Source organism: Pseudochaenichthys georgianus, chromosome 8 (genome assembly GCF_902827115.2).
Source record: "Pseudochaenichthys georgianus chromosome 8, fPseGeo1.2, whole genome shotgun sequence".
Taxonomy (NCBI): domain Eukaryota; kingdom Metazoa; phylum Chordata; class Actinopteri; order Perciformes; family Channichthyidae; genus Pseudochaenichthys; species Pseudochaenichthys georgianus.
The window spans coordinates 13,375,331-13,387,740 of record NC_047510.2 but is presented as its reverse complement, the minus strand read 5'-3'; the positions used below and the strand labels follow the sequence as shown (position 1 = coordinate 13,387,740).

Below are 12,410 nucleotides of genomic sequence, written 5' to 3'. Positions count from 1 at the left end.
TCATTTTTCATAAAAGAAAAACATTTATTTGAGTTTTATCTATCTCTATCTGTCTCGCTATCTATCTCTGTCGCTATTTCTCTCTCTTTATAATCACAAACCAAGAAAGTTGTGACACTTCCGCCAGTTTATATAGCCTAGACAATGTAGGATAGAAATAAATATAAATATATATATAATATATATATAGCATGTATATATATATATATATATGTATATACATATATAAAATAACAATTTCATTATATGGATTCAACGTGTGCCCCCCCCGCTAGACTAGTATGTGGTTTACCCGTCACTGTGACATCAGTATCAGCCATGGAAGATAGTTTGTTTGTTTCATTCTAAACTATCCAGCAAGGTTATTTTCATTTATGTTGTTTTTTTCTGCACAGTGTAGAGTCGTGTTGTGACGAGAGGGATGGAGGTATTTAATAAAAATCTTGCTCGCTGGAGAATAGCTACAGAAGTCCTGTCACAAGTTAATCGAGAGGATCACAGCTGGCCACGGATCTCGATGCTGCATTCGGGCTGTGAGTAAACAACTTGTGTCTTACTTTTAGGCTGTCTGGAGGTATGGACAGCTATCAAAGCTACTAAACATCACATTAACAACGATGTACAAATGACAGTCGGAGACAAATACATATTTGAAATGATTTATTCACGTTTGCAATGTTTTGAACAGACATCCCCAGTCACCTCATTGTCATTTTGTAGTCCTCGCTGTACGCGTCCGGATATCGGCATCGCAACCACAACCTCACACACTGATACTGAATGTGCATCAAAGTGTTCCTATGGAGCCAAATATACCAAAAGATAAATGTAAACAACAAAAGAAGCGATCGAAATGTGTATCTCCTCAAAGTACACGCCCCATTCCTACCGTTAACGTAACGTAACGACTTCCCCGGTGTAACCAGTTAAACGGTAACACCGGCACTAAAGTACCACGGCACTAAATCCGCCAGGGGGCTAGTGCCAATCGCATTCACACCGCAGTACTTTCCCTGAGGCACGATTACGCTGACGTCACTTCGTCTTCTTCTTCTCTGGGTTTACTGGCAGGCCGCAAAACCACTTCACGGCGAGTACAACAAAAAAACGAGAGAAGAAGAACTACACGGGGGAGGGGGTATAAAGCCCATCCGCTGTATGAGGCGTTTGTTTACTTTCCGACCTCAGACATGATGGAGTTCATAAGGGTAATTTACAAATAAAATACCCCATTATAACAATGGACTTTATCTTTATGTATTTATTATATATTACCCCCTCAGGCTGATTTTGGAAAAGGACATCAACCCTTGTTTGGTGTTTTTCCCTTATTTATCTAAAACAAATGACATGATAAATTACTTGTGTTTATGTGTGTAAAACTTGTGTTTCTGATAAATTCAACCACCGACACCTGTCTGCTCTCACATTCTTCTATTCTGCAAATTTGGGGTGGGACACAATAAATAAAGCTTCGCCAGTTTGTTTGTTTTATTGCACAGTCAAGACATAACAATAACAGCATCATGCTGTTCCAGGTGTGTCGTATGCATGTAAATTGAAGTTAAATAACAGTGTGAAATGTAAAATAAAGTGTAAGTAGTTTCAAAACAATGTAACAGTGGCAATATATATAGCAGCAGACACGCCTTAGTGCAAGTTAGGTGTCAGTATTAAAAAACAGTGGCAATATATATATATAATAACAATAGAAAATCGTTACCACTCTTATTATTGTGGTCTTTCATTTTTTTATAGTCCTGCCTGAGTTTCTTTATTTTTACCCGGCATCCGTGTGCACTGTGCACGATTCCCAGCTCAAGTAGCGAACATCGCTCAAAACATTTGGAGTTGGGAACTGCTTTCTGTAGAAGATGCTGCATCCCGTCCTTGGAGTAAATTGCCAGAAGCACCGACACTTCCTCATCATTCCACCGCTCCGGTGTTGTAGTACGTGTGGTCATAACTGCTTTAAAGTACAAAAAAACGACTCGCTCAGGTGTGGATGTGGTTTTGTAGCGAGGAAAAAAATGGCTGCCTAACAAAACAAATTCAGAGTCTAACGGGGCGTGGTTTGCAATTCGCCCAGCCAATAGAAATAGAATAGAAATTGGCACTCTTTTGTCACCAGGGGGGTATACTGCGAAGCAGGATTTTCGCTTAGCCGGCTAAATTCAGGGAAAACTCCGGCTTTCCGGTCCTACGAAGCTGGTTCTCTTTTTAGCAAGCTAGATCTCCATGGTAATATATGCTAAGCAGCTAACCTGGTCGGGACCAGGTTAGGTTGCAGGCTAAGAGCTCAACTCAGTGAAAACACCGCCTGCTGACCAATCAGAGCTCAGTGTGCGGAGTTTAAAGCGATCAAGTCATATTACAGGAGAAAGGAAATACAGAAAAACTGCCGTCGCAGGAAAGACGGCCGGCAAAAATCACCGACTGTGTGAACGTGAACATTAATAGAATATCACCTCCCATCTTCAGAGCAATCTGACTATTATAACATTAGCGTTAAGAAAGCTTACTTAAATATCGGCCACAACATAAGTAACCGGATCAGAGTACATTAAGTACAGTCCGCGGCATATCACTTCATAATGTATCATATCTCCTTATCTGAGTCAGCTGAGCCGTATCTGGCCGTGCAACACTCACAGTGTCACATACTGTATGCAGAAGTATTATTTTAAGCAACACATAAGTTGACGAAACACTCGAGACAAATGTAATTGAAGTCAGATCGTGTTTTAGACGGGGCAGTGATATCATAAACCTGTTAATGTACGCATTCAAACACTTTTTCTTTTACCAGCTGTATTCACCTTGCAGGTGCAGCTATGTGGCTTTTATCCTGGATAAAGTGTTTAAGTCATGGATGTTTAAAGTTTAACTTCTTCATTTTTGACTAGTATTAAAGTTCACTTTTAATTCAGGAAGTATGACGCTGCGCTGTCAGTGCGCTTCTCCATGTTTGTGATTGGTCGAATGCTCCAAATACCACCCCTTTCATGTGAACGCGCACCTAACTAGATAGGACACGGCTGGCTTGAGCGATCCACTTGATAACCAGCGTCGTAGTACAGTTTAGCGAGAGCGCGTATGTTTTGGATTAGGCCAACCGGCTAACTCAAACATATCCAGGTTAGGTTGAACCAGGTTCGCAGTATAGGCCCCAGGTATCGCCAGCAGTAACACTGCATCTACTGCAGGTAATAACAGTTCAGATCATGGGGACATTACGTTACCCGTGTAGGGCTGTGCAATTAATCGTATTTTAATCGCGATTACAATTATGGCTTGCGACGATTATGAAAACAGCATAATTGACAAAATACGATTATTTTGCTGGGTGCGCTTTCGCCCCTCCCTAAAAGCCCACTCGGCCACGTGGGAGTGACATGTGTTGTGAGTGTTCAGCGCGAGCGAAGATGTCAGAACAAGAGCAGCAACTCGTTAAAAAGCAGGGTACAACTATTTCCACTATTTGCCATTACATTTCACATCGCTAAAGATATGTGCCCAGTTAGCACTGTTAGCAACCAGGGCTTTAAGCAACTTGTCAACACGTTGGACAAGCGTTACGCGATGCCGTCTCGGTATTATTTCAGCAGGTCTGCGCTGCCTGCACTATATGACAAATGCCGTGGGGAAGTTGAGAGAGATGTGGCTTCAGCCGACTACTTTGCTACCACAACAGACCTATGGTCTAGCCGAGGGGTGCCCAACCAGTCGATCACGAGATGTGTCTAAAAATAGAACAACAATATTCTGTTTTATCGTTAATGTCCTGTAACATAATCTTCCTGTGCCAGAATAATGCACTTGAACGCATCAAAGCTTTGTGATTGGCCGGCGTCACCCCATGTGTCGGGGCGTGGCTGAGGGTCTTCAGTACAGGTGGCTTGTCACCTGCCTGCGCTCATCTCTGAAACCAGACCATGTCAACAGGCTGGTGTTTCTTGCAAAAAATCTTTAAGAGATGACATGAGCAGCCCTACCAGCATTTGCCATGGTGTCCTACATTTTTTTATTTGGTCTTAAATTGTAGTTCAACATTTATTTCCTGTTACTTCTGGACCATGACGGTTGGCCAGCCTTCAACGTTTAACTGAGTGGAATATGTTGAATATGTTTTACAAAAATGTTGGCTATATGTTAAGGAGTTTTCAGTAGGTTGTGACAGTGCACTGCATCATATTTGATTTAATTTATTTTGGTCTAATTTATTTTTATTTATCATATTAATAATATATGTTTAGTATGGTTTTGGAAGTGCGCTCCAACATATTTGTTGATCTTGTTTATTGGTAAAATATTATTTGTTTTAAAGTTCAATAAATGGTCAATGAATAATCGTCCCAAATAATCGTGATTATGATTTTTGCCATAATCGCACAGCCCTACCCGCAGCCACTGTCGTGGACAATAACGCCCGACTCGTCGGCTTTTCCCGCCTCGCCCACAGAGGCGGAGCAGCCACAGCCGTCTTTGTTGCCCCAAACACCGCCACCCCTCAGCGGCCCGCAAGTGCCAGAGGACCTCGGCAAAACAGAGCCTGCCCAGGTATATTTAAAAAAGTGCCCAACTCGCCTGTCGGCTACTCATTTTGCAGCTCATTGTTTCAAAACAGAGATTGGCTGGAATATTCATGTAAAAAAGATGCCATCTTCTGCTATGCATGTAGACATTTCGGTTCAAGTAAGTCAGATGTCTTCACCACAACTGGCTACAACAACTGGTGCCATGCTCTTATAGGCTACGTGATAAGGGACTGGGAAGGCATGAATCAAGCAAAGAGCACATAGATCCATAGATCTCTTCATTTTGCTCTAAAAGTGCACCAGATTGATGCTTTTAACTTAAAAAAAAAAAATCTTCCCGGGGGAGCATGCCCCCGGACCCCCCTAGAGGAGGTGAGGACCCTCCTAGAGGAGATGAGGACCCCCTAGAGGGTGTTAGGTCCACTCCCCACTTATAAAAATAGCACTTTACCACTGCACCCTCTCTAATCTCAGATGCACCCTGAGTCATTTTGTTCTGGAACCGGGCCTGCACGCAGCTCTGCCGGGTCACAGCTCCGCCGCTGTGACGGACTGGTGAGCAGAGCAAAAAACACACTGTGTTAGACCTAACACACTTTTATCTACTCTGGAACTAGCTAAACTAGTTATAAATATGTTTATTCTTTACTGCCGGGTCACTTATTACAGGTTCAGCGAGCTGCATGAGGCTGTCAGGAGAGGAAAAGAGAGCAGAGTTTATTTTTTATTTTATTATCCAAAATGACTGTAAACTTTTGAATAGTAGTTAATCTACTATTAGTAGTTTGTTTAAATGTATTACTTATGTTGTTTTTTTCATTAACATAAAATAAATCTCACGTAGCCTACCCCCTGCAGTACTCCAACGTACCCATAGGGGTCAGCGTACCCCCATTTGAGAACCACTGGTGTAGTGGCTACTGCCCTGAATGACAGACTTTTTTCCCACTCGTAAAAAAAAAAAGGCGTATTCGTCGTGTGACTCCATGCACGGAACCGTGACGTCCGAACCGTGACGGTACGGGATGAATACGGATACCGTTACACCCCTGTGAGGCAATGTGATTAATATTGTTTTCACAACCACGTGATTGGAAATGGTTACTGACTTGCTGGAACAATAAGCTGTAACACTGAATCAGATGATATCAGAAGGGGGTGGGAACGAAGATGACCCAACTTCTAGAGAGGAAGAAGGTCACCAAACACACTTTCCCACCCAGCCCTGTCAGACGCACACTCACACGTACACACCTTTATATATACAGTCTATGGTACACTAACACAGGCCCACCCTGCAGTGTTGTGTTTGCCAGATGAGGGTGATACATGACTGCTGTCACTGCTTCCTTCACTACAATCAGCACTTGCTCAGCCAAGCAACTGCACCCCAAAATACTGCTCACATACAGTGAAACACTACCTGAAGCACAAAACAATGCCATCTGCACTCAAGGGAAACGGGTGTTTAGTCAAATACTGACAAAGGTTAAAGGGTGTGTTTGCCAGAATGATGTGGCAACTCTGTTGTATCTTAATGAACACGAGCTGGAATTAATCAGCCTTCTTTTATGTCATGACGGCTAGTTTGGTTAGTTTTCCTTTCTCTGACACTCTAGATAAGTAAGAATAAGCAACAGCCACAATCCAACAGTATATTTAATTGCTTTAAATATAAAAAAAGTATATCAAAATACATACAGTAAATGGTTTGAGAGCAGTCTGAATGTGTTTTTTTCAGAGGGTAAAGTAAGGACAATATATAAAACAGTATATAAATACACATTTTGTTACAAATCTGAAAGCCATTACATTGACTTTATCGTCATTCAAGATTGAACATTACACACAAATCATGATTCAGGTGAAAGATAAGTATTTTATCTTTGTGTCTTCTCTCAGTGTTTATCGCCATGCTGCACAGAATATTACTCTGTCTGTCTGTCTGTCTCTCTGTCTGTCTGTCAGTCTGTCTGTCAGTCTGTCTGTCAGTCTGTCAGTCTGTCAGTCAGTCTGTGTGTGTGTGTGTGTGTGTGTGTGTGTGTGTGTGTGTGTGTGTGTGTGTGTGTGTGTGTGTGTGTGTGTGTGTGTGTGTGTGTGTGTGTGTGTGTGTGTGTGTGTGTGTGTGTGTGTGTGTGTGTGTGTGTGTGTGTGTGTGTGTGTGTGTGTGTGTGTGTGTGTGTGTGTGGTGTGTGTGTGTGTGTGTGTGTGTGTGCGTGCCTGTCTGTCTGTCTGTCTGTCTGTCTGTCTGTCTGTCTGTCTGTCTGTCTGTCTGTCTGTGGTTATGTTAATAATGAGTACGCTTCAATTAGCTCATCACATGGTCATGAAGATTATCGCTGTTGGACTGGGGAAAGTGCTGAAGGGTTTTCAGCTGCTCAAAGATATACCCGGAAATAAATCCCCCTTTCTCATGGTGTCCCATCAGTAACCTAAAACCATGCCTATATACAGTAATGACTCACATCACCAGGTCCATACATCACACTATACTTATTTACCTGTCTTTCTTTTTACACATATAGATTACCCTTTTCCTCTGCATAAACACGTTTGAATTAGTGGCTCAAAGCAGGGTAGAAAAAAAACTGCATAAGAAGAGTTCCAGAGTTCAGTACTAAAAATGACCTTGTCTTTTATCAACACAACTGCTATCCAACATAATGCGGAATGTCAATACAAATACATTTTGACTTTTGCAAGCCCCGAAGCTTTTGTCATCATAACCCTGAATTCTGGGTTTTCCAGTAAAAAAAATCTAGCTCTGTTTTCACAACAGTAAATTAAGAGCAACAGATACATGTTCAGATATCGAGTTGGTAGGTTGAAAACAACAATTTTGTCACAGAATGGTACAGAATTATAACATAGATTTGATCACAGTGTTCCTGTCAGCATCAGGGAGGTTGTTGTTAAACAGAATCAGTTATTTTGATGATATTCAATCTACATCAGTGTCACCTTCTCGGTTTCCTCTGCGGCGTATATCTTAGATTTCATTTGAATTTTGGAGTGCAGAAAGGTTCAGTCCTCTGCAAGGTCACTGGTGAGATGAAAGTGCATCTGAAGCTTTTCTGAAAGATTGCTTTAGTCCTCAGGTTGGGATAGGAGGGTGAGTGTAGGTCAAAAATATGATATCCTTCGAGCAGAGCTGACCTTTAGGAGCTGCCATCCCCATTCTTGGTCTTGAGCACTACTAGGCTAACCATGAGAGGGATCAGGCAGATGGGAGTTATCACCAGGGCCATGACAATGACTGGGGGGGGGTCACTGAGCTCCTCCGAGGGACATTCCTTGAAAAACCTGGAGTGGATGTCCACAAACGTCTGTTCCACAAGTGGGTTTGGCCATGGGATCATGAGACAGTCAGATATCTCCTCCGTGCAATGGCTTAGGTTACTATAATAGCTGCAGACATAAAACATGATTCAGACATCAGCACATATTTAAAAAAATATATATATAAAAAAAGAAAATACTCCTCAGATAAACACATAATACTCACTTGCTCACATTGCCCCAAGTGCACCAGTTAGGGCTTTTCATTGATGTCATTGCGTTATCGAATTTGGGGATACACATATGTTCAAGCAGAGTGTGAAGGCACACCATTGTTGGTGCACCGAAGTATTGCTGACAGATGCTGCAATACTCCATACAACTGTGAGCATTAGTCCCACAAGCTGCATGAGTGAAAAAGAATAGAATGAGAGCGAGTTAAAGAGATGTCGAAGTTGTGGGAACATTTTCAGAAAAACTTATATGGTGATGATACAATTTGTGTGAGTATGTATAGGGCTACAGAGTTAGTTCACCTACCAAATGACAATGGTAGGGGAATGTCTCCATGAGTGGTATCTAAAACAGAGAAAAGTTATATTTAAAAAACTTTAAATCAGACATTATTGTTGACTGTTGGCAGTTCAGGCAAAACCCTCTGCCAGTTCAGTCCATTCAATAAGTTATACAATAAGACATACAGTACATAATAGCAGTCTTCAATGCAAAGACTCATGTCATGAGTTACTTTGCATGTCTTGTACTAAAGCAGGCATTTGCAGCTGTGGAAGAGAGACCACACACTTACCGCAGAGAAAGGAGAGGAATACCCCAATGAAACCAAGTGCTCCCTTCATGTCAGAAAAATAATAAAGGTGCGTTTTCCCCAACCGGCAACCATGTATAATAAACCTAAACTTGTTAGACTGTGTACAGCGAGGCATAACAGGAAACCCGACAGGATGGAAGAGTCGCAGTGTAACCTTCGGTTACCAGATGTCCAAACAGTGTTACCCGCGGTTACCAGATGTTCTGCGAAGATCTGTCTGACGGGCCTGCGCCTTGGCATCAGCTCTCTCCAACACACGTTTCTTTAGGATTTTCTTTCTTTTTAAAGGGGTGGAGGCAACAAAGATTGTCCTCTCCATTCTCCCAAATAAAAGGGAGCACACCCAAGCTGGGCTGGACTCACATCTGAAAACCCTTTACTCTTTAACTCTTGTTCTGCTTTTTAGTCTCAGTTTCTCACAGTCGAGGGCCTGGCCAGCTCACAGCATGTGATTTATTTGCCTTTTGGGCTGCCTCTGCCAAATAGGAAACATAAGTAAACATTTAGGGCTTAGCGTTTTGGGGTGGATGTAATCATGACTCTTCAGGGTGTTCTGTGCAGACAGCCATGAATTCGTTTTTAGGTTAACTTTTCCCAACCTGGAAGAAGTTATTAGTCATAGCTAATGAAGTGTTTGAAGGGCCAACTAACGGATATATTTCTCCATAAGTGTGGGAAACCTTGAGTGTGCTACATCTGTAAGGTAGTTTCTCACTGTCAACACTTGTGACTTTAAAGAGCAGTGTAAGAGAGTTAGTTTCATTGATTGAATGAAAAGTGGAATCCATGGTTTATGTTTTCTCACGACAAACTTGTCCATTTATGTCACTAAATCCACATGTTGGGCCTCTCACAACATCTGTTTGCCGAGCAGCATTTTTGATTTAGTAATGACATCAGGAAATGTGTCTTTTCAGCAGGGGAGGAGCTCAGAGTTGGGGGGAGTTGGCAGGGGGAGGGAGGGGGACAATCAGGGGAAAGAAAAAAAGGGAAGGCACTGGAGGAGGAACAGTGAAAGGGGCGCTGCTCCAAAGTTCCAGTTGTTTCACAACCGAGAGTTCATGCGTGGATCAGACCCGTTGCATGGGGTGAATGACGGACACATTCAGGAAGTTCAGCCAGGTGGGGTCTGTTCATAATGAGGTTTGAGTTAACCTCTGGTCCCAAACCACTGTGGGCCCCGTGTCTACTGCTGTTGACCCTCACCGGTGGAGACCTCCCCAAGAGTTGTTTTTGGATTCTCATGATAGGACACACGAGGAGATCTTGGCAGAAACCAGGATCACTGTGCTCTGCTTTCTGTGTTTGTCAATTTCAGGCCAAGCTAATTAATTTCAAGAAATAAGCCAAAAGAATCCCCCAGTCGACACAAGTATATAATCACTGTTTAAAGAGTCAAATAAAGCAGCCTAAATTGTATTCATGTATTTCTGTTTAGTTATTTAGGTAAGGTTACATCAAGAGCAGACCATTGACAGAATCACCTTCGGAGACTCAGACATGTAGTTTAGTCTATATGGTCAAATACAAAAACAAAGTTGAAACTTACTGGCAACAGTCTCATCTGTTGACAATAGCCGGGAGAGAAAGGGGGTCATGTTACTCCAAGTAGTTGTGGTTATGTATTATTATTTTTTCTTACAGTACACGTACCTATTGTTGGTTGTGCCGTTAACTTCTCATCCACCAGACAAACCACTGATGTACACCCTGCTGTGACAGAAATACAATAAAGTTAGAACTGAATATAGGAATAAATGTGTAAAAGTAAAAAATAAATAAAGCAGTCCAACAGCAATCATGAAATGTATTTAGACAATTGTGTATACTAAAACTGCAGCACCCAAGAAGAGTGGGAAAAGGAAATAACAAAAAAATAAACAGTAGGAACTAGGAAGTTAACAGGTCAAGGCATCCTCCCTTTGTCTGCTACTACTTTCAGGGAAATCTAGGACACAAAAACATGGTACCCTCAAACAAGAAAAAAAAATCTTAGTTAATAAATGGGAGCACCAAATGATGCCTTGATCATTAAACAAAATGTAATATTATAATGGTAATTCTAAATAACAACAACTATCATTATTAGTAAAACACACATTTGTTCATCAGCTGGCTCAAAACTATTCGATGACCCTGAAACCAAACTGTTTAACGTTCAAACTCAATCACGAGACTTGCTAAGCTCCTTTCTTAGAGCCACTCAATCACTGAAAGCCCCCCAGCATTCCTCTTGAGAGGTGAGAGAGAGGGCAAGTAAAGAATTGTAATCATAAGTGTGTAGAAATGGACAGCATAAATCGTCTACTTACCCCAGATGAGAAGAGTCACAAAACAGCCAGAAAACCTAAGTGAGGAACTAGTGGCTGTCATTTTGCCTGACAATGCTCTGTCCGTCTTCCCTGGTGGGTAGGGATTACATATCTCAACCTTTCTGCAGGAAGGCTCTATAAAACAACAGGAAGCCCTCATTTCCTAGGATGGGCGGATTCACACAATGGGACAGAAAGCCTGTGATAAGGTTGGAACTACTGTGGTCCACCATCACCCTCTCCCCCTTTTTATCTATTTATTTCTCTCATCCAACCCTGTGCTTTCAAAAAGAGAGCCCCACCCTCTCATTTAGCTCTCTCCCCCTTTATGTATTTAGCTTTTGATACATACTTTTATAAATATGTGCAATACTTAGATGTCATTAATGTGATCTCACACCGAATGGGACTAAACAAATGTAAGGCGCTGGACAAAAAAATGATTTATAATTTATTGGAATATCTGATAACTTTCTTATGTTGTGAATGTTTTGCTTCAAGTGTTCCTTGGACCAATAATTGTGTGCTGAGTAATTCTAACAACATAAAAGATATGCATGATTCTCAATTATTATGAGATATTTGTTTTTTTTATCCAAAGAGCTCCTGTTGGAAAGATGTTAAAGGTCCCATGTCATGCTTTTCTGGTTACCCGTCCCCTTGTGTGCTATGTAGGTTTTTAATGCATGTAAACGGTCTGCAGAGTCACAAACCCTCAAAGTACACCCTGTAGCGAGTAAAACTCTAACACACAAAAGACCCGTCTATGCTGCCCCAGAACGCCTCGTTGGAGATTTCTCTTTTTCCATTGTTTTCCTCTTGGGGATAGTGACGTATTTGGGTATAGTGACGTTACGTCCGCAGAGCCGTTACGTTTGGACTTCCTCACACACACACACACACACACACACACACACACACACACACACACACACACACACACACACACACACACACTCGGGACGTTGCGAGGCTCGCTGCTGCGAGGAGCGGACAGTGTGAGTTGGCTCACTGGTGTAGGGACGGCGAGACACCGCGGAACTCAGCCTGATAACACACACAAACTCCCAGCCAGGCTGCGGGTGTGTGTGTGATTCGGGCTGGGTTTCGCTGTGTCTCGCTGTCTGACGGCCACTGGGCTCACAGGGGGGGGGGGGGCAGGAGCTCCAACAAGCCGCTTAGGACAGAGAGTGAATACACATACTATACAGAGATGCTGTATGAGAAACCAATGTGAGTTTGGAAAATTGCACAATGTAAATCTATTTTAGTAGACCTCAACAATGGAATTATGATCAGTAGAAATGGCCATGACATGGGACCTTTAATGCTGTGTAACGTCTTGATTAGCAGGCTCTTAATTTCACAACTGATCATAGAGATTTTACATCTTAAAAACCCATGATGCATAGCCAATTAATAGTACACGTAAACAAGTTAAATATCAAGCAT

The 12,410-nt window shown here is 42.1% G+C and overlaps 2 protein-coding genes across 4 annotated transcripts in view; one reads left to right on the top strand and one right to left on the bottom strand.

The window, feature by feature from the left end:
* Positions 1-396: 396 nt before the first annotated feature.
* The window catches only part of ezh1 (enhancer of zeste 1 polycomb repressive complex 2 subunit), a 28,397-nt gene continuing 16,383 nt past the window's right edge, over positions 397-12,410 (top strand). The window contains exon 1 of the mRNA XM_034089278.2: positions 397-533. The gene's annotated coding sequence lies outside the window, so the exon portion shown is untranslated. The remainder of the gene's footprint in view (positions 534-12,410) is intronic.
* On the bottom strand, positions 6,733-11,165 carry ramp2 (receptor (G protein-coupled) activity modifying protein 2). Of its 3 annotated transcripts, none has more exons than XM_034089287.2 (5): positions 10,959-11,165; positions 10,300-10,356; positions 8,358-8,396; positions 8,044-8,221; positions 6,733-7,946 (listed from the first exon to the last, which is right to left on the bottom strand). In XM_034089287.2, the coding sequence occupies exons 1-5, from the start codon at positions 11,116-11,118 to the stop codon at positions 7,697-7,699; spliced, it is 684 nt and encodes a 227-aa protein (XP_033945178.1). In that variant the 5' UTR covers positions 11,119-11,165; the 3' UTR covers positions 6,733-7,696. The 3 variants fall into 3 exon arrangements, with proteins under 3 accessions (XP_033945178.1, XP_033945177.1, XP_033945179.1); XM_034089286.2 differs by having other exon boundaries at positions 10,300-10,359; positions 10,959-11,163; XM_034089288.2 differs by lacking the exons at positions 10,300-10,356; positions 10,959-11,165 and adding an exon at positions 8,626-9,260.